Source organism: Seriola aureovittata, chromosome 8, assembly GCF_021018895.1.
Source record: "Seriola aureovittata isolate HTS-2021-v1 ecotype China chromosome 8, ASM2101889v1, whole genome shotgun sequence".
In the NCBI taxonomy this organism is placed as follows: Eukaryota; Metazoa; Chordata; class Actinopteri; order Carangiformes; family Carangidae; genus Seriola; species Seriola aureovittata.
Genome location: NC_079371.1, coordinates 23002501 through 23025975, shown reverse-complemented (window position 1 = coordinate 23025975; position 23475 = coordinate 23002501). Strand labels below are relative to the sequence as shown.

The following is a 23475-nucleotide window of genomic DNA, read 5'->3' as shown; positions in this document are numbered from 1 at the left end:
GATAAACCCAGTGCACGCTAACTGCCCTGCTCCAAACAGCAGACAGACACCGGTAGCGGCTGGTGAACACAGTGGAGTATTTAGCAGCTAAAGAGCCAGATATTTCCCTCAGGAGTTGGTGGAGACCAAAACAGAGCTAAAAGGAGATGAGACTCTAAATGTATGTTGCTGTGTTTGCTGGATGTGTAAATAAACAACTGTTTGCTAACATGTTCACCAACTTTATAGAAGAGATACTATGTCAGTGTTGTGCTTGTTGTGCTCGCCTCAAGTGGTGAAAAAAAATCAGTGAATGCAGGTTAGGGTTTAAATTACTGGGTGAAATGTTTGTGACCTGCTATAATGTAGTGGAGCAATAGTACAGGTAGAGAAAAGTCATAAAATCTGACCCTGTAATGTCAGTGGTGAAATAATACCTTAAAGGAAGCTAACATTAGACACCATAACTCACTGGCTGTAGCAACAAAACCGCAGTGTACTGAACTGAGCAACTGAGGTGCATCTTGTTGCTTATGAATTAAACTTTTCATTGTAAGCGGAAGAAATTGTTATTTGGTCTTACACTGTCTCACTTTAGAGTTTAACTCTGCGGCTTTGCAGCCTATAGAGAACTTGACTTGTCAGTTTAGGATAGGGCTGTATGATCATGTTGCGATTGTTTTGGCAGACATTGCGATTGCGGTATAAGTCACGATTTCAGTTGGAATTATTGTTTTTGCATTTCATTTTCACTGAAATAAAATTAAAAAATGATGATGATGATGTGGTTTTTGTTGAGTCTTGTACCAAACAAGCATGTCCACTTATGTCTGGGGAATATGTTTTGCAGGCCGGGGCACCTCTGTAGCACCACAACGCTTACGAAGCTAACAACATGTGACAGACTTGCAGAATTTCAGCTTCTGCGAATTAGGTACTGCACTTGGCCATGTACTGATTTTGATTATATTTGGACTAATTGTTCAGCCCTAGTTTGGGGCATGTTGTCTGATGTCTCGTTAAAGAAGAGAACTGTCAGTCACCTATGGCCCATGTCTGTTTCAAATGCCGTATGTCTTACCACACCACAATGAGAGAAGCAAACTGTGGTCAGACATTGTGAAACCTGTGGGACGTGCTTCTGTTCTACTCTGAAAGTCTAATACAGTTTGTTCATGTTTAAAGGATTCACTTCAGACTCAGTAATATTGATCCATTACTCAACATCAGACGAACTTCAGTGTTTCATCCATAACATGAGAGGTTAACGTCTCTGACTTGCTCATTATGAATATAACGTCAATATTAACTCAGTTTTCAGTTCCACCTCTAATATTTTATTTGACCTGTTCCTGAGTCAAATGCAACAATACACACACACACACACACACACACACACACACACACATGCACCCACAAACATATGTATGCATCTATGTGGACATGCACACACATGTAAACGAGTGAGATTAAAGCTGTGAGGATTACACGGCTGTCTCTTCAATTACATTTTCAGAATCACATAATTCCTTGACTGTGAACAGCAGAGGAGGCACGGGGAAATGTCGCCAGTGCATTTATAGAAGTGATGGGGGGGGCACTGTCAGAGGATCCCAGCAGTGATGACAAGCATGTGACATCAGTGATAATGTCTGAGACAGAGATCATAAGCGTGATAATGGCTGTGATTACATTAGTAAAGCTATTATGTTCTAGATGACAGATCTCATTAACATATAAACAGGCTTAAACACTGCATTCACCGTGGAAATTAACAGGCCCACACACACTCACACACACGGGCAAAAATGTATATATATTTAAGTGACGGAAATCAAAGTACAAGGATTATTTGATGCAGCTGTTCACAAACATAATGTCATTAGATATGGAGACACACACACAGACACACACACGCGCACACGCGCACACACACAAACACACAACTGTAATCAATTACACATTACTCATTAAAAAGTAATTACTTTACCTATCACTCAGCAGCAGATGGAATACGTTACATCACTCGCCACTTTACTTCCATTACTCAGCTCCCAATCCCCCAACACACACACACACACACACACACACACACACTTCAAAGCTTTTGTCCTCAATGCACGTAGAAATTGAAAACAAGACATTGCAGTTTAGAAGGCAGGCAGCCGTACAATTTGGAGGGATTTACTGACCATCAACAGCTAGCTTAGCCTCGGTGGCTGCGCACAGCTCTCCAGGAGTCCTGACCTCAGAAGCAAGGTTACACACCCTCCCGCCGTAAAAAACAAAGAGGAGACTCTTTCCTCCGTGTACCTGTGGATAACATTTGCCATATCGACCGGCCAAGAAGACACAAAATTTAAATACTTCAACCATATCCCAGACCAGTCAACCTCAACCCTCCATCAAACTCCCAGTAAGATGTCAAAGTAATGGAGCGTTACTGGGATTCGTAGCTGTATTTCCAATTTCCAACTGTGACTCCAATCGTGATAAAAATGATCACACACACACACACACACAGACACACACACACACACAAATGAACACACAAAAACAGACAAAATCCACGTTAACCTAATGAAAAAGTAATTCCCACAAAATTACCTTTGAGTCATATTCTGGAAGTTGCACAGAGACACACACACACACACACACACACACACACACACACACACACAAACACGCGCAGAGCTTATGTTCCTGTGAGTACGAGGATGGTGTCTAATCTTTCTCTGTCTCGTCCTGCCCTTATGATAAACTGCCTGTCTAACATTGTTTTCTTATCACTCTCTGTGTGTGTGTGTGTGTGTGTGTGTGTGTGTGTGTGTGTGTGTGTGTGTGTGTGTGTCTGAAGGCTTGTATAGCATGGATGCGTGTGGGTTTGTGCAAGTGTGTATGAGTGCACGAACACCTACTAATGAGTGTTTTTGGGAAAGACGGTGAGGGATACTGTGTGTGTGTGTGTGTGTGTGTGTGTGTGTGTGTGTGTGTGTGTTGTGTGTGTGTGTGTGTATGCAAGTGCGCGTGCGTGTGTGTTTGTTTTAGCCAGACTATGTCTCCAGAGCTTGGCTCTCAGAGCATTCAGAGGCAAACATTAACGTCACCAGATGCCTCGGTCTGTCTCTCTCTCTCTCTCTCTCTCCCTCTCTGTGAACCCCCCCCCAGCCTCCCTCTCTCCATCTTTTGTCCTTCCCTCTCTAACCTGTTATCTGATAATTTGCTGTGTGTCTCTCTCCTGCTCTGATTTCACAGAATACAGGATGTAGTTAAGTGTGTTCATTCATTATCTAATTAACTAATTTATCCAACGCTAATTCTTTCTCATCAGCTAATAGTTTGTAGATTAACTATGATGTGTGTGTGCGGAGGGGGGGGGGTTTGCTTTTTGAGTGTGTGTTAAATTATTAACCCCTCATTATCAGGTGAAAGTCAGGACATAAGGAAAGCCCCATATCACTGATCTGACTAATCAGGGAATAATCAGTTTTGTCTTCACAGCATCCTCTATGATCTTGCATCTTTTGTTGTGTTGTCAGCTGCAGAATTGACCTGTAGCCACTTAGCACAAACACATTCCTGTGAAATAATTGCCATGACATATTTTAATGTTGGGAATACAGTGTCATTGTTGCCACCGCAAACTCATTTCCCCCAGTGACAAACGTCATGCCTTTTTTTTTTTCTTTCTTTTTTTTTCTTTTGGTGCAGTTGGGAAGTCACTGGGCCTGCTGCCACACAAAAACACCCTTCAGGCAGACTGGGGAGTTACACATCAAAGGCAGAGCGGAAAGAAATCTTGAAATCTGATGATGGGAAGCAGCCCACTGTAGCGTCAAAACATTCGCTCTGCTGGGTGTAATCAGAGTTCACTGACAGCCTGTGAGGAAATCAGGGTGAAGGCAGGAGAGAAGGAGTTCACAGAATATGTTAGCAGCGATGCTAATTTACTGATAACTATTGGTAATTCAGTGAGATCAGTAAGTGAAATAAATGTTTTTGATCTTTAAATCTGAGGATTCTGCACGCGGATCATGTATCCAAACACAGCAGTAAACCGTATTTACAACAAATATCTCTCAAAATATTGGTAATGATTAAAAATTGATGACCACAGTAAAAGATAAAATAAGTTAAGATAGTCCTTTATTAGTCCCACACAAAGTGGACAGTACAAGAAGGAAAAACTGCAAAATGACAGTAACAAATACTTAGAAAGATAAACAATAGATAATAATATAATTCTATATTTACAAAGATTTACAAAATAGCAGCATATGAACCCAAAGATATCGAATTTACAGTGTAATGATTAGACAAGCAACAAATCTCAACAACGAGACGCAGGAAACAGTGAATGTTTAGGGACTGTATGAAAGTGATTGGGCAGGATTGGCCTTTCTTTAGTCTTTGTTTAAGGTAGGGTAGTTATATTTTTGCTGGCCAGTAAATTATTTTAGTATTGTATTTTATTTTCTCATTACATGTTCCGTTAGCCTTCACTTGTTGAGTTAATTGCAATGTCTGATGTCCTATAAAGTGACAGCGTTGTGTGATCTAATTCAAATTAATTTTATTATCATAATATGGGATTATCAATGTTTAAACTTAGCTGCATAACTCAACTACAGCGTCCCTGGTTTGTTTGTATTGTGCACAAGGTTGCAGACAATGAAAAGTGAAAGGGGCGGTTCACTGAAAAATATTCATCCTTGAGAGGGTCTTTTTTAAAAGTTGAACATAAGGTTCAAACCCATTTTAGCGAACACTGGTGCTCAGTCATGAGCAGTGAGGATTAGTTGTTGTAGACATAAGTCATACATACATAACATCAATATATAGAGTTTATTATTTCATGCTAATAGTCTTTTAGTGGCTGTGGTGGTTTAGTTAGTCTTTTACCTTTTTGATATTAACTTCTATAATAGACACACCCTTTGTTTTCACACAGGAATTCAGTTTTACCTGGTTGGGTAATTGAACAATAAAAAAACTACTGCTTTTTACTTTCTACTCAGCTACATTTATTTGACAGTTTTAGTTAAACAAGCAAGATACGGTAAGGACTGTAACACGTCTGCATTGTACTGGGTTCTTTCATGGCCCTGGAGAATAAGTTAACCAGGGCAATTGCATAGCGAGGTATAATTCACACTCTGACTAGGGCTTTTATAGAGAAATATATGGTCAAATATATATATAATACTTGTGAATATCCTTTCCTGCCTTTCATCTGGGCATTATTCAGCAGCACCTAATTAATAAAAGGAAGTACATGTTCCATTATTAATGAAGACAGTATGAATCTTCACACCTTAGCTGTGAATTATCTCACATCTCTGACATTGTTCTCCTTGTATTCTGAAAGAAGAACAGATCACCATCAGCGACACAAGCAATGGGATCAAGATGAAAAGACTCTAAATCAAAGTTTTAAAAATGATAATTTTCCCTTTGAACAGTGTAAAAACACACCTGTCATACACACCTGGGATATATTAAAGCCAAATAATTCAAGTTGTTAAGAGGCATTGTTATCAAAAATGTGATCATTGTACAAAGAGCAGTGAGAGGCCATTTCAGAAATTCAGAATGAATTCTGGGACGTGACGGCCGGAGCGAGATGAGATGAGATGGCGTGAGAACGGCCTCTAGAGTCACTAGAGTCTGTGTTTGCTCTGACAATGATTCTACTCCAAAGTGTTTGCACTCGGAAATGTGCCTAAGTGGCCTGTTTTCATTGTATCACCCACTCTTCAACATCTCACTCTCTGTCTGTCGCCCTCTCTCTCTCCCTCTCTTTAATCCTTTGTTTCACTGGGCTCCAAAAGCCATTATGTTAGAGTACCTGCAACAATAGAGACACATATTTGATACACACTCTCACACACACACTTTTTGATATTGTGTAAAGTTATTGGTATTCTCCTGTCGCCCATGTTGCAAAGGCGCTGAAGAAAGGGTGACGTCCTGTAACTATGACACTTCAGACCCAATCAGATGTAAGTGATACCTGATGCACTGATTTTAAAGAACAGCTCTGAAATCACAACATCTTCTAGTTAATGGATTTTGTCCCCGCTAACCTTTATAGTTTCAGGTAGTCTTACTAAAGTCTCTCTGACCTTTGACCTCTGTTCAGCCACCATAATAAAGTCTGAGTTGATAGAAATGTCCATAGAGTCATCAGAGTTCCCTTTAATTATTAGAGAGCACTCAAAGCGATGGAGCAGTGGTGAGTAGTGCAGCGAGAGCGCTGTGGACTTCTTTTACCCTGGGTCTTGCCTCTCAGGCTACATACGCGCTGTGTCCCAATTCAGGGGTTTCATCCTTGGAGAGGCTGCATTTGTAGACTGACTGTGTCACAGTCGTGAAACTAGGCTGTCTCGTTTCAAAGGCTGCTTCAATGCAACTGAGAAATGCGCCCCCTTTTTTTCCAGAGCAACGAAGGATCCGACGGGTTGATCCTCTGTGGCCCAGCCCTATCCCAAGATTAATTGCACACCGGTAATGAAAATAATATGGCAACAAGCAACGCCGACAGAGAGCCTGAGGATTACACTTTTAAATGTTAGTAGTGGGTTTCAGCTCAGTTGAACAGCTAACGGTACAAACACAGAGACGGTAAAGTGAATTTTTGCCTCACCTTATTCATGGAAATGAAACCGCTGAAGGTTCTAATGCAGTATGTAACTCGAACTCACATCCATCTGTATCTTTGCATTGACTTCATGACTTCAGAGTCCACTAATTGATTTTCATACTTCAGGGGAATGAACGTAAATCAATGTCTGTTTGGAAACGGGGCAGAAAATACATCCAAAAATCTAAAACCCAATAATACTGTTTACCCAAACCGGTTGGTCGTGTTGTAAAGTATATGGATTTGTATTATGTATGTATGATCCTTTAAGACCTGTACACTGTTTTACTTGCGTAACTCTGACTTTTAACCTCTGATGGTTTTTGTTTTGAGTGGATTTGAGATCACTGCTTCCAAGACACGACAAGAAATAAACACTAAAAAAAAAAAAAAATAGGTACATATGTAAATGAGAGAACTCCGTCACATACTGTATGATTTCTATACGGCTTTGTTGTCTCGCCTCTGAAGTGACACACACGTAAAACCACAAAGCAGCAGAGTCCTATCTTATTCCTGCTCTGTCCTCGCTCTCAGTCTATTTATCCATCCATCAGTGTCAAACACACAGGTTTGTGTGATGTGCATGAAAACAAAGCCGGAAGGTAACAATGTGTTTGAAGGCTGTGTCTCATTATAATACCTGCTCTCATGTCAAACACACACAAAGATACAAAGAAGTGATCTCTGATATCCCCCTTCTTACCATCCATCCACATACAGAAACCTAAAAGCTGTATATTTTCATATTGATGGCATTCTGGATCTTCTTCTTCTCCTCTGCCTATCCAGGAATGCCTGCTGATATTTCTCTGATGTCTAATGCTGTCTGAATGAACACACACACCAGAAAACACACACACACATACACACACGCACACAAAATGCGTCGTTGAACTGACACTTCAAACAAAGCTTTTGTCTGCTGCCTGACAGCTATTCCTCTCTCCTTCCCCCTCTCCTCCTCTTCCTCCTCCTCTCATTATCCCCCTCACTTCTCCCTGTCATTCCAAAACACTCGTTCTACCCCCTCATCCCCTCGCTCTCTCCCACACACACACGCACACACACGCACTGCAAGCGAATTCAAGGGTTTATTCCTAATTGAGCTGCCTGGTTAAATGCAGGTTAAATACAGAGATTGAAAATATGAGGGCCTTTTTATAACACCACTTCAGCTAAAGGTACAATAATCAGCAGTGTTTCTTCTCTAGAAGCAATAGATTAATAAAATTATTTATTTTACAGCAAATTGTCAGAATGACTCCATTACTGGTGGAGGTGTCACTAATAAAAGCATTTGTTAAACTTTGAAGTGAAATAAAACGGGATCTCTCATTAGTTTTACCGTCATGTTTGAGAGTGTTGCGAACATGCGCAGAGCATTGTGTGTTCACTGACGGGGTTTAGGGTTAACCCAGGGGTTGCACACTTTCTGGAACAAAAACTCCACCGCTTGAAGGAGCTCAGTTTGTGCTTTATTTAAACACAAGACCCCAGATGTTTACTGGAGACCTTATTGGGCGAAATGCAAAGTTATTTTAGTTTCAAAAACCAATTTTTGCTGGTTGTACTGGGTTTACCCAAGTGAAGAAGGATGCTGAGTGTGTTTGAGATTTGAGGGTCATTTGGTGTCAATAAATTGGCCGCATGTAGCAAATGGTTTTAAAGTACAGGATGTCTGTTGAGAGCGCTAATCCCCCTTAATAAACACATACACGCACATTAAATCAGTTAAATACCTAAATCATAGCATGGAAGCAGGCGGTTGGGGAGGGATTTGCAGCAAATGGCGCTGGCATGGGGAAATCAGCAGAGAAATGATAATTGTTAAATATAATGGCTGCCTGTAAACAAATATGATTGGAAGGTGCTGTTCAGCTGGTAGCCACTTGGCTGTGAATGAGCCAATGATCGTGACGCATGAATGACACAGCATTTATTTTTTTAAATTATTTTTCCGGAGCCACAACGTTTTTCTTGTACATGAGTGAAAATAACCTTTCCTGGTTAACTTTTCTTTTCATGTCACAGTGGTAATATCTAAGATAATCCATAAAAGAAGATGTGGTTTAGATAGGTGCGTTGCTTTGACCTCAGCCTCATAATGCATGTGAGCAAACACTGATTTCACTGGTAAGACTCTCAGTTGTCAACACCTAAATTTAAGAGGAAACAGCGCAATTCTATTCTGACTTTGATGTGCTAAATCATGTTTTATTCATTAGTTTGATGTTGTTTTCAATCTTTTTCTTAAGTTGAGGTGATGTCTATTGTATAAGCCTTTGGCTTCTGTGACATGTGCTTTTCCTATATGACGAGTTCAAATGTCTGCTGTGAAAAAGGTCTGCTTAGACAGTTTATTAAGTGTCCAGTTATGTTCACCTCATGTGAATTAGTGGAGCTGCTGCACGCTGTCAGCCAATCACTGTCCACTGAATCTACTAAAGGTGCCTTTTTAGTAAAACCTGATATTTACCACACAATATTTTGAATATGAAATTACAGTATGAGTGACATATTCACTACAGTAAAAACAAAATGCTTTTCATCTTATGAGGAAGAACATGATCTAAACTATGACTGTGAAATGCCACAGTACCGTGTATATCAAATGTGGAAAAGCTGATTGCAAATGACTAAAACGTACAGAGGGCTTTGCTTAAAATGCCTTGATGGCTTCAGATGAGTTAAAATATATTTCCAAGCGGTTGCCTTGAACTGTTCTGACAGTAATTCCCATAAGACACAAATGCAGCATGAGTCCACAAAGTCAGGCTCCAGTAGATTTTCAATGAAGCAGCTCCAGAAACTCTCTTGATGACATATGCAGGCTGGAGCCTTTCTTCCCACTGACGACAGAACACAGAAACTTCAACATGTTCAACTCAATCCACTGACCAGATTCAACATCTGGCTGCAGGCGTGCGGTGTGCTGGAAACATCTTTCAGTTTTTACTGGCATTAAATGTAACTGTTCTACATGACACAACATGAATAAATTAAATGAAGAAACCCAAATACCACCATTTTAGCTCAGTTCCATACACATTTCACCATTACAATATATAAACTGTGGTCTAAAGCAAAACCTGTCAGTTACACTTTTTATTTAAAATATCCTGTTGCCACTTGCAGCTGTAATCGTTCATTTTCCCCCATAGTAAACCCTGTGACTAACCTTCATCCATCAGGGGAAGGAAGCTGTATTTCCACTGGGCAGCTGCTGAGGCCAGATCCTGCTGAGCTGCAGGTTCAGTGCCTTGCTAAAGGGCAACCCCAGCAGCAGTTGTTGAGGAGTGGAGAGCAATGCTGAAACACTTTGCAGTGAAAGTGAATGAGAGGATGATGAGGCTGTGTTAGAGACATTGGTGTGTGTGTCTGTGTGTGTGTTTAGTTATCAGGGGAGCACAGCATAGCTCTGCTGAGATTAAATTCCCAGAGCTTACTCTGGCTATCAGCATTACTTCAGGACACACACACACACACACACACACTCACACACTAACACCCACACAGAAGGAAAGCAGAGTGGTAGGAAAGAAAGCTGCCATCGCTACATTTTCATTCACAGAAAATATCAACATCGACAGTATGCCCACTGCTGATATCACCACTGCTATTAATCCCCACCAATCCATCCGTCTGTCCATCTTTCTTTCTTTTTTTCTTTCTTTCTTTCTTCTTATTTTGAAAAGTGAGTGTTTTACTATTATCAGCAGTGCAGACAAACTGCTGTTAATGCTAACGTTGGCTATGTAGCAATAGCAAAACTTACAAATATCTCTTTTAAATTAAATTATAATGAATATAAGTCAGCTTTGGTATTAGGTGCATTGCCATCTACCTGTTTTGTGGAAATCCAGAAATTTACAAAGAAATTCAAATAAAAAAAATAAAAAAACAGACTAGCATATTGATCATGAAATCCTTTATGCATGTTATTTAAAGGCAGATCCGCGAGGAACGATTTAACATGAAACAAACATAAATGTCATATTTCGATCGTGTTTTCTACATTTTTGTTTTTCACCATCTGACGATAGACTGGTGCCCCTTTAATTACGTCATCTCGTTGAGCCCTCTTCTTCTGCAGTGGTTTAATGGCACCTCACCGGAGAATCAGTTCCACCTACTGCTTAAGTCAGTGAACCAATTTAGATAAACGTGTTTTCTTTTGATGATTTCCTGAAAATTAAGCTAAAATTTCCATTACATCTGGATCGAAGCCTAGCTACCAACCACTTCTGTACTTGATTGGACAAAGTGACTTTTAGTTCACCCATTCTGTTTCACCCTGTCGAAGCAGGTAGCTGTAAAGTTTCTCACTGACCTGGCTGACCACAGCACTATGGTTCCAAAACCTGTAAAAAAAAAAAAACAGAGTTCAGTGAGGTGTAAAAGGATCTAGAGGCAGTCTAACCTGTGTGTGACAGACAGTGTTGCTCTCTGTTCCCGCCACAAGCGGGGAAATAAATCCTGGATGTGTTAATTACCTCGTCTGACCTGATTCCCTTCATGTGAACGTCTATCGTGTGACAGACGGAGACAGAGACAGTGATCTCTGCCATGGGACTGCAGCGCTGTGTGTGTGTGTGTGTGTGTGTGTGTGTGTGTGTGTGTGTGTGTGTGTGTGTGTGTGTGTGTGTGTGTGTTCTGTATACGAGTGTATGTGTGTTTCGTAGTGACAGCTCTGTCAGTTATCTTTCTGTACTGACAGGCAATGCACATGTCAACCAGCGGTCCCAGCACATGCAATGATCACATCTATGTATACTGCTCTAACACACACACACACACACACACACGCACACACACACGCACACACACACACACACTCACACACACACACACACACACACACACATACACAAACACCCAACCTGTCAGTCATTTTGTCTGGTATTCCCACTGCTCTCTTGTTTTGTGCTCCTCCTTTCTTTCTATTCTACCTTCCTCTCCCCATCCCTCCTCTCTGTCTTTCATCATTCTGTTATTTTTTTTCCTTTTTAAGAAACTGTCTGTTGCCCTGAAACTGTGTCTTTTTTTCCTCCCCTGGGTCTGTGTGATTTTTTTTTTTTTTTTCTCTTTTCTCTCGTTGCCTCTCCACTCTCTCTCCCTCCCACTCACATCTTGCTGATAGATTAAATGTTGGAAACGAGGTCTGGTAGAGAAAAAGAGAGTCTCTTTTAATTGTGTTGATCGCTAATTACCCGGCCTGTCTCATCTCTCGGCAGTGGATGTGGTAAAACACGATGCCCTTCCCTGGGTCAGCAGGCCACAGCCTCATGCATAACTAGAATTCACACACACACACACACACTCACACATACACTATGCACACACATTACTTTGTACTTCTTACATTTGAGTTTGCCTGCTAGTTTGTAGATTTCTCAGTGGAGGCTGGTGACTGAAGAAGTTTAGGAGAGCAGGGTGAATCGGTAACTGTCCAGTAAAAATGTTTTTTGCTAAAAATACATGGTTATGTAAGGGAAGCGTTCCAAAAACCTGGGGTCCACCACCCTCTCTCTTCCCCGCAGACCACAGCTTTCAGCCATTCCTATCATTGTTTACTGTCAGCTGTCTCATATTTTAAATGCCACAAGAAACAGTCCTGACTCCAAATCCACAAGCAATAATTCTGGCTATCAAGACAGCATAGTTCATAACAGGGGTGTAGGAATGTTCGAAGATTAAAAGCAAATTTTCTCTGGAACCATCCATTGACAACATGATAGGACATAAATGCATCTGGCCTTCAGTGGGTACAGCGTGTCATGAGCACTGCCCGGATGAGGAGTTCAATTCCCAGTGGGCTCACCTATGTTAGAAATGAATGCACTCATGAATGAAAGTAGCCGGCTAATGGCATATGTTATATCACAAAATAGACACAGTTGTAAAAGATAAGCCTTTATGAGCTCTGGCTAATATTGTAGTTGTAACAGTGCTTTGGTTGACTTTTTTTTGCCTGTTGGTTCCCTACATAAACTGTAGGCCTAGTTATATAAAGATGATCATTCTTTATTCGATTCATTTCATTTCCTTTTTCACTGTTTTTAATTTTGTTGTTCCAAATGCCTGTCACAAATATAGCATAATACTATTTCAAGAAACCCCTGTTCTTAAACCGCTGTAATTGTTGTAAAATATTAAGTATGGAGATGGCACTGGGAGGCTATTAGCTTATCTTAGCATAAAGACTGGAACAATGGGAAACAGCTAGCCTAGCCAGCTAATGGCTAAAGTTCACTAATTAGGAAGTTGTGTCCCATTACTTTAATCCATACCTGAACAGTTTGTGGTTTTAGGGTGAGTAACGTGCAGTAACTAACTATTTCTTGGTGTACAAAGATAAATGGTTGTTTGTCAAGGAACATGCTAGCTACACCTCACACTGTAACTCACCTTAAAACCACAAGTTGTCGTGTTCATGTTGCTGTAAGTTTACGGAAATGAGATACAGTGTGTTAATAAGACAGCTGCAGAGGTATTGGAAGGACATACTTTTAACTTTGGTGAGAACCAGGCTGGTTGTTTCTTCCTGTCTATATGCTAAGCTTAGCTAATTGCCTCCATATGTATCACATTGACATCAGCTGAATTAGTTCATTGCAAAAAAACTGGTTTCTTTTTGAACAGTTTCCTGCAGATAGAGATAAAGCAATAACAAAGCTATGGGCACTATATGACGTTCTGATGGCATGCATGTAGGAAAGGGTCAGTAGAAGTATGTGATGAACATTTTATAGGAGTCTGAAGATCCACCGGCCTTTTCCAAAGTAAATTTAAGGCTACTCGAATGTATTTAAAGTAAAGTATTCGTTGGGTAAAAATAACAATTTAAACCCACTGCATAACTGATTCGAAGAGGCAGAAAACTTTCCTTATATTCTTCGAAACTGTCAGTACAAACATCTAGCTATTTAGGTTTAATAAGGACAGGATTAACAGGAAATGAGTTTCAGTGGAAGATGGCAGCTTGTGTTGGAAGTGAGGTAAATAGTGACTAAAATGGAAACTGTATCTTATCCAGAGAGTTTGATGAGTAGCCTATGTTTAAACATTGTTAGTAATCTCAAACAAACTATACAGCTTCATTAAACAAGTTTGACATTTTTACCTTTATTACTTATCCCTCAGAAATTAAATTGTTTTACAGAACCATATTTTCTTGCTGTCACCGTGAAACTTATACCAGCATTCAGTTTTTCTAATCTTTCCTCTTTCCTCCTTGTTTATGTGCAATTTGAGTCACTTTCAGACAGTGCAATGACATTATTTACCCTGCTATTTTCCTTTACAAGCTACCCGGTAGTCTAATCACACTGCAGGAGAAGAATCTCAGCCCATCGCCTTTGCAGCCCCAAAAATGACTTGTTAGCTCATTAAAAACCAGTGGGTTTCTTTGGTGGCAGGCTAAGTGTTGGCCTCAGTGGGGGATGCTAACAAGAATTTTTCTTTGTGTTTCCAGTCATCTGGAGTCGGAGCGCAGCGCCCTGAAGAGGAGAGAGTGGGAGAGGAGGAACCAGGAGGTCCAGCAGGATGAAGACCTGTTCTCAACTGGATTCAACCTGTTTGGAGAACCTTACAAAGTAAGAGCAATTGAATACTGGATAGTTAATAATCTGATCAGAACTGGGTCTGAACAGTTATTTAATAGTAGTTCTGATAATAGTAGCCCTAACTGCCAAAAAATTATTATCAAAATGCCTGTCGGGATCATCATTTTTGAAAACAACACAATCTGACAGAACAGTACAGATTACTCTGTAGACACAAATTAAAACATACATGAAAGATGTGTAAAGAATGCATTGTCTTGTAAGATAGCATGTATTTTAATGTATTTTGCCTCATATGTGATGCAGATGCTCGGAGATAATAGTTATGAATATCCGGCGCATACTTATGTAGCAATTAAAGATCCTAAGAAGTGTCCAAAATTGATCAACTTCTGTCTGCACTTATCCCCTAGTGAGTCTTCAATGTGGCAAACACTATATAGTGGGTGAGTGAATAAGTGGACAGCCACACACTTTTTACACACTTCTTTACACCGAGTGCTGCTTTCTCTACACAGAGTGCTCTCTCACTGCTGTTTAGGAGACAGCTTTATATTTCGCTGTTAAGTTTTGACTGATCTCTGCAGGAGGAGAGAAGAAGTGGACATACCTGACACCAGAATTTCATTTGGGTAAATGGAGTGAATTTATGACATCTTAATCAGTGAGGATGGGCCACTCTCCTCTGATACAGCCATACTTTGTGATTAAGGCTCATGTGAAACAATTTTGCCCCATGCAAGCAATCAGTTGAAAGGAATTGTTATTGCTTAGCAACAAACATTTTTATGCCTCCAGCTGTGGCCAGAGGCATTATGTTTTCAGGCTGTCCGTCCGTCCCGTTCTCTTAAACGCGAGATCTCAGGAACACCTTCAGGGAATTTCTTCAAGTTTGGCACGTGTGTTCACTTGGACTCAAGAATGAACGGATTAGAATTTGGTTGCCAGATCAAAGGTCAATACGGTGGCCCTGGCAGCTCAACCCACTGCTACTTGCACATGCAAAGACACACAATCAACTTGACAATACATGCGCTGCAAAAAAATCACAACACGTGTCATTAAACAAACGCGCTACAAATCCAGTCACAACACAACACAAGTGTTTAACGGGGACACTATAAAGAACCTTGCTGGGACTCGTTCAATGCCAAATTGTGACTTTTGAAGTTAAAAGCACTGAATAAAGAGTGCGTCCCAGCCAGGTTCATCACGTTCATCAAGTTATTTTTTGCCTTAATTCTGATAGCGAGAGTGAGAGAGAGAGAGACAGAAAAGTCAGGGAGAGAGAGAGAGCGAGAGAGAGAGAGAGAGAGAGAGAGAGAGACAGAGGGTGATATGGCACAAAGGGCCACGGGTTGGTCTTGAACCCAGGCCGCCGTGGTTAGGATTACGTCTTCGTGGTAAGATTCTGAATCGGTGACACTACTCTTGGCTGCCCACCTTTGCGCTATGGTGATTGTATAGATCTTCACTCTTTACTACGTGCTGTATATTATATGAGCCTGGACAGACACGGATGTAATACAGCTCCGAGGCAGTAGTTTTGTTGTGTAATTCACTTAAATGCTGTTTTTGTGGCTGATACTGCTAATGGTGGCTTTTGGATCATTATAGTTTATTGTAATCTTTTTTTTCTCCTCTCGCTCTCCCTGTGAGACCAGTAGTGTAATATCCTCAAGCATAGGGTCCTGGTCTGTTCTGTTCTGAAGTAGCGGAGATGCCATCACTTTGCTTCTTCTTTAGCTGAAAGTGAACTAGTCATGCATGAAGTCCATGGCCACTCTCCTGCCCCATGTGTATAAAATTGATTTTGGTTTGTTAACTCTCATTTGCTACCGCCAGGCACTTCAACACTTGGTTATGCCGCCAAGTGTATCGACCTTGGGACGGACCGCCTTTGAATCTTGACAGAATGTGTTTAACTGCTGCTGTGTCTGAACGCAGAGGACACGAGGGCTTCTCGCTAAGATGCTGCTTGAGGTTTGGGGAGGGGGGTGGGGGGTGAGAGGTTGTTCTGATAAATCCTAGGTGCCTCCATACTCCAACTAATTGTTTCCGACTAATTAATGGTGCTGAGGTGAGGTCAAGATGTGTGTGTGAGGAGAGAGCGAGGATGACTGTGGGCGGGGCTGTGTTCAGGGTGATCACTGCTGCTATTTTAATGAAGCTAGAGAGAAGGATGCAATGCGGTGTCTGTTTTAAGTTAGACATTTACAGTGATTAGATCCAAATAAGAAAATTGGGCCTAATCTTTTTTTTTTGTTGCATTTTTGCAAGTACTGGAGGCGCGAATAACATTTTTCCAGTGTGCTTCATCAGGATCACAGGTTATGAGTGTGAACAAAGCTCATATCTCCTTAGTTTTGGAAGTGAAACAGTCTCCACTTATGGTTTTTGTTAGATTTAAATTGTTTTTATTTTCTACTGTAACAAAATACGTCTGCTGCTCAATGCATCAGATCAAAGATTAACTAACAAGCCCAAGAATCTGATAATGCATTCAATGCCATCTTTCAACATTAGTGAATTTATACTGAAAGATAATTTCAGTCGAGGTCTCAGGTGCACGATTGTCCAAAATGGATGCATCTCCTATGGTTACTGGGCTGATTCATTCCCATCATGCCTTCCTTTGACCAGACTGACGTATCCTGCTCTCATTGATTACAATCATTAACAGGGGAACGATAATTGAAGGTAAAAATGATCCAGATAAAACTTACATTTTTATAAGTGACTGGCCAAGGGGGAGTGACTGCATCATTCACAGAGGATGACATGTTTACTTGTTTTATTTTCCAGCTCTTTTCAACTAATCTTTTTCCTCCATAGACTTCCACAGTTTATCTCGTGCTGCTGCTAAACCTGACATATGGCTTTGGCACACCTTGCCACTTTCTTCTGCTCATTTATTTGCCACACTAACAATTTCATTTTTTCTTTTCTTCTGAAGGTGTTTCTTTTCTCCATACAATTCAGTGGATTTGCTGTAAACACCCTCACTGCACTTTCTCTGTGTCAACCTGCTGACTGAACTTCCAGAACTGCTCCTTTACAGATCTATATCAGCCCCTTTTCATTATCACACAGGATTTATGGAACTTTTATCGTTCCCGGTTTCTCTTTCTCTTCTTTATTTTTATTTTCATTTTTTTTTCTTCCATCAGTTTCTGTCTTTCCCTCTCTGTACCTGTATACATCAATCATATGTCCGTCACTCTGTCTGTCTTTCTGTCTCCCTCTCCACAGTGTTCATTTTCTCTGTCAGCTATTAGCTAATCCCTCTTCTAATCCTGTTAAAGAGCGTTATGCTGTTAGCAGCTATTTGGGATGATCTATTCACAGACACACACACACCCTTCACACACACACACACACACACACCCTTCACACACACACTCTCACACACACATAGGTATTCATCCTCTCCCTCTCCTCTGTTTTCCATTTTGCCTCTCTGTAAATGTGTTTTCTGTTCCTCTTCAGCCACCAGATCTTTTATTCATGAGCCTGAGATGGAGAAGAGATGGGCTAATTTATTCACAGCTAACTTTGGCTTGCCACGGTGTGTAGTGTTTGTGTATGCGTGTGCACACACACAGAAATTACATCTGTTAAGATTATATGAATGCAGTTCTCCCCTTTCTTGTATGAATCTTTTGTAAATAAGACTTGATTCTTTGCACTGTTTCATTTTTTGGTACTTTCATGGTGTTCCTGCTTTATTAGAGTGTAGAAATGAAGGATACAGTGAAGTGAGGAGAGACATGGTGGGAGAGATGAATGTTGCCTCCAGTCACATAGATCTGAGTTGAGGCTTTTGTGGCACACAGAGCAATAAGGATTGGTCATGTTAAACCCAGGCCAACGTGTGATTTGTAATCATGGCAGAGATGTTCAGTCTGTGTTCTCAGTCCTGTGCAAGTCAAGTCAAGTAAAAGTTCTACCATATTTCATCAAACATGGATGTTATTTCAGGCTTCGTCTCGTCCTCCTCCAGGATGAGAGGTGTGCAGGTTGCAGTGGAAATTATTAGTAAGAGTTTCAAAAGCACATTAGGTGCAAATGTAGGAGTCTCATCTGGTTATTGATTTTGGTGGTTGTTAAAGTAGAAGTTATGTCTCAGACGCTGGATAATCCTGGGGATTTGGTCCGTAAATTTGAGCGAAACACAAGCCTCTGTGGCTCTAGGGACGGCAGTGTTGGTCAGTCGGTCTTAACTCGGTCGGTTTGTCCACCACTTTGGTCCAGACTGAAAAGTCTCATCTAGTTGATAGATTGCCATGACATTTTGTACAGAAATTCATGGTCCACACAGGAGGAATCTTAATCACTTTGCTGATCCCCTGACTCTTCTCACAGTGCCATTACCAGGCCAAATTTTTAATTTGTCCATTCCTTTGATTTATGATCAGATAACTGAAACTAATGATATTCCCACCAGCTTCAGCTGTACTTTGTGTTTATTGCCGTTTTCATGCTAATATATGCTAAACTAAAATGGTAAACATGGTAAACCTGCTCAACAGCTCCTTATTAACATTGTTACTGTGATCATGTTAACATGGCGCCATTAGAATTTAGCTCAAAGCACTGCTGTGCCTCTAAGTGCCTGTAAGTGCAGCCTCTCAGGCTCTGTTCACAACTGGCATTAAAACGCGTCTCCAGATGCGTCTCGAGTGACCACTTGTGATCGGATCTCACTTCCTTGCTCAATATGCAAATAAACACCTACATCATTTCGGTTAAAGACCAAATGCTTTGGTTTTTTTTTTGGCCAGTGTGACTATGACAGACGGGTCTGTTGTCAATGTGTTTGTGAGAGAGCGAGAGAGAGAGAGAGAGAGAGACAGCGGGACAAGGAGGGGCTGAGCGAATCAATGTGCTGAGCACAGCTCTCCAATAAATAAGGCTTTAGCCATTTGAAATATTAAAAAATAAATCAATGAATGGAAAACACTGTGAGACATGTAAAATTATTTTCAGTTCACTATGAAACTGCGGTGGGATTAATTAGCCTGTGGCAGAGGTTGTCAGCTGAGTAGACAGTCCTTCATTGTGGCCCAGGACTCCTTTACATTCACACTGCTAAAAGAACATGGCCACATGCGGCCCAGACCACCTCCAAATGTGGTCTGAGTGACTGGGTGTTATCACACCAAGCGGCAAACTCTGGTGCTGAAAAATGATGCACACACAAACACAGAGATGACAGAAACTGCAGTGGAGGTTATCTTCCAAAGTGAGTCAACCCCCACAGACGCTCATGTTGAAATGTCCAACTCTACAGCACAAATAAACATGTCAACAGCCTGGTACAAAAAACTGTTTTGGTCTCTATAGATGATTTCCTCCTTCATGACAACCCATCACCCATTTAAATCTTATTGAGGCTTAAAGTGATGCATAATTGAGGGTGTGACCACTTTGAGTGGCAGGTGGGTGAGTGTATATTTGCCACAAACCGTCATTCACCGAAGTCTCAGTTCCCCACACACCCCACCTCTTTGCCCATTTTTGGATTAGCTGGGAGTTAGGGGGATTCAAACACTGGCAAGATGGGGACAGCGGAGCGGCTCACTCTGAGCTTCAAAACTACGTCCATCTTTATTTACAGTCTGTGGTTCACCAGTGGAATTAGAGCTGTACTTGTGACTGGATCACCCAAGACTCATGTTAATGCCATGTCTTAACAGGGCCTGAGAGCTGCTGGCATGACTGAAGATGCTTAATCTTGTTTCACTATGTTTTTACGTTTCATTGACTAAACAAATAATCATTTAATCCAGATATAATTAGCAGATCTTAATTAATACTGGTACTGGTACCAGTAGTGGTTCTTCAGTATTCCTGAAGGTTGTGTGAGTTATACCAGAAACCAAACCTTTCATTTCACTTTCCCATTTGATTGTGGAAAAAATGGTCTCACAATAAGGCAGTTATCATCAAATGATACTTACATTGCCTTCAATTAGATGTATCTAACAGACACACACACACACACACACACACACACACACACACACAAGCACACACTTATAATTCCCTCCTCAGCAATAAGACCTCTCCATGGATCATTGCCTGTTATTACAGTATTATTTGGTTATAGACAGAAGCCGTTTGTTTGCATCGGAAAAACAAAACACCAGCAGACACATGCTTTCTGAAGGATATATTGATCATGTTCGTTAACTGACACAAATTTATTTGATGTACAAGATGTGAGCGTTTTCTCCTTCTGATCAAAGCCAAAATAAATGCAGTTTGACGATCGACCCTGACAGTCTCTCGTAGATCTGCATGATTGGTGTTAACTTACTGCCACAGTCGGTGTTGGGATTAAATTATTATTAGTGCGTATAACTCTTTGAGAAACATTACCTGAGATTAGTTAATCTCCTCCTCCCTATGAAGATAAATTCATTATTCATGAATTCATTAACCTCTCCAAATACAGGCAATTTCACCCTGTCATGAAAATTAGATAGATTAGAAATCAGTTTCTTATTCACTCCTCAGTGTGTTTCAACCTTTAAACCTCCTGTGCTGTATTTGACACTATCACTGCTCGTTAGCACAGGGGTGATTAGCAGAGTGCCAGTTGTCAACCACCTCGCCTTTACAGCCGAGAAAATCTATTGACCGATCCACAAAAGTTATGTAAAATAAAATTACAGGGTCATATTTAACATTGATCTTACTCAGTGTTTCCAGTGTTCATCATTTGTCTGTAATTCATCATGAAATGTCACGATTAAATTATAGGCTGTAGATCTTAAATAATTCACACTTTCTCATGATTAATACTTTGCACCACAATTTGTTGCGCAGGTATAAAGGAAATGTCAGAGAACTGGATAAAAATGTACTGGTCTTCGTTTTTTTCTTCCTCCTTTCACTTTTTTCTTTTGCAAGAATCTTGTTCCAAATATAGACCTGCTGAAACCACTGCTGATTGCCCTTGTTCTTTCAAAAATGCCAGATGATCAAATCATATAGTTTCATCATTAAAGAGGCTGACGATGACTGACACGGAAGGTACTCTTGAGCTATTCTGAGGAACATCTCAGTGTTACCACGTAGCAGCTGAAGGTGCTACACCGTCATACATCAGTAAGGCCCACACTGTCCTCCAAGCAATGATTGCTTGAAAATCTGGGGTCAGGCTAATAATGATTCCTGCACCATTAATTTTACTGCTCCAGCCTGGACTGGACCCTCTTAAGGGTGGCATGTGTTTAATTAATCATCTCGTCCTGATGTCTGGTCAGTGGTCACCCGATCCATCTCTCACTGTTCCTCTCCGGATGAATAAAGAGGGCTTTTCATTAAGTGTGGAGAAATGAAAAAATGGGAGACTTAATTAACACTCTTCTCTCTCTTCATCCCTCCTGTCTTTTTGTTCTCCCTCAGACTAATAAAGGTGATGCATTGGCCAGTCGCGTCCAGAACACGCTGGGCTCCTACGAAGAGATGAAAGACCTGTTAACCAGCCACTCCAACCAGAGCCACTTGGTGGGAATCCCCAAAGGCAGCAGTGCGAACAACAACCTACAGACCCCGACCACTTCAATGACAGACAGACCCGCCATGGAGTCCCAGCTTTTCAATGACACCTTAAGAGGGGGAGCAGGTGGAGGAGGAGGAGGAGGAGGAGCAGAGGCAAGTGGGGATAAGAGGATGGGAAATGCACCATCGTCATCTTCAGCCTCCATGCAGCCTCCTGCTTCGACCACGTCGTCATCAAGCACGTCGACAATCCCACATCAGACTTCGAAGAAGTCACGGAGCTCCATGGACTGGTCAAGGGGAGGCCACGGACAGAGTACCCAAGGACCGGGCCTCGTCTTGGGGTTGGGACAGAACGGCCAGGGGCAGGCTGCTGGAGCTGCCAGTGGCAGAGGGAAAATATCTTTATTGGAGGAGCAGCAAATGCAAAGGCACGAAGAGCTGTTTAGCTCACTGAAAGATGAACTGGGTCTAAAAGAAGATTCAAGCCCTTCTTCTTCCTCTTCCTCCTCCTCTTCCTCCTCTTCCTCTTCTAGAAGGCACTCTTCCCACCCCTCCAAAACCCTTCCTCTCCCAGGTAAATCTTACACAAACAGGCCTGAAAGGAATAGGCTGACATTTTGGGGAATACATTTGCTCTAATCCTGAGAGTTAGTCGAGATGATCGACAGTATCCATCAGTCAGTTGGATTGACATAGCCAGGCTAGCTGTTTCCCCCTGCTTCTATTCTTCAAGCTAAGCTAATACTGCACGTGTGCAGGTACTGTGCACATCTCCTGTTATTCCAACCTGGGAATGCCCTCACATTACAAGATGGTCACCCATGTTCCTCGTCTTGTAATAACATTAATTAAATAGCCTGAAGCAGCTAGTTTCGACATGTTTGGAGCCATTTGTTAACAAGTGAAACAAGCAGTTTATAGCTCCTTATGAATCTGCTGAATCTATTGTATTAGTGTCAGAGTTTGTGACTTTGCAGCCATTGTTTTTGTTTGTTGACACATCTGTAGTTCTTTTTATCAAGTAGCCATGAAGATTTCTGTCCCACTCGGTTTTTCATAATTCTGATCTGAATTAAATAACATGAGTGTGGGAGAAGCTAATAGGTCGTATTTAGCAGACATGAGAGTGGATGGGAATGTGGATAGCTGTGTAACTACTCTTTAAAGAGTAGCAGGGGATAACTCAGATTGTGTTTGATAAAATTGTCAGCCAAAAATGGGACTTCACACGTTTTATGGAAAATCTTTGTATTTGCAAAACAGACTCACCTTTTGGGAGCGATTTCTTAAAATTAACATCTGCTTGTGATGATAACCACATCTTGCAGTTGATTTCTAAACCACCCAGCAACCCATAATTTGTTTTGATTGTGACTGCCTCCATCCATCTGCGAGAGGGATTTTTTTGGCATTCAACCTTCATTAGATTTTGACAGCACAGAGCAGAGCAATATTCTACTACACCAGGTGTTGCTTTGGTGATTTTTGACTTTTCTTTTTGGGCTTTTTCCCTTTTCCTTCTCTCTCACAGATGGTGGCAATTTTCGATCTTCCACCATGGACGGTGGCCATTTTAAGTCTTCCGCTAACACAGAAAATGGTGGACATTTTAAATCCTCCCCGTTTGAAAATGAAACAGGTTCTCACCTCTCGACATCCTCCTCCCCGCTGGCTTCCACTTCGGTTCTGACGACGCCTACTCCCGGTCTAACCACTCCCACATCTGGATTAACTACCCCCACCTTCCCACCTGGTAGCCTATCAGGGAAG

General features: G+C 41.2%; 1 protein-coding gene across 2 annotated transcripts in view; it reads left to right on the top strand.

Moving 5' to 3' along the window:
• aff2 (AF4/FMR2 family, member 2) overlaps nucleotides 1–23475 on the top strand; it is a 154719-nt gene that overhangs the window by 28311 nt on the left and 102933 nt on the right. For both annotated transcript variants that reach the window (XM_056382793.1, XM_056382792.1), the window contains exons 2-4: nucleotides 14100–14220; nucleotides 21607–22279; nucleotides 23237–23475. The exon at nucleotides 23237–23475 is cut by the window's right edge and continues 198 nt beyond it. In XM_056382793.1, the coding sequence (XP_056238768.1) occupies nucleotides 14100–14220; nucleotides 21607–22279; nucleotides 23237–23475 (1033 nt within the window). The remainder of the gene's footprint in view (nucleotides 1–14099; nucleotides 14221–21606; nucleotides 22280–23236) is intronic.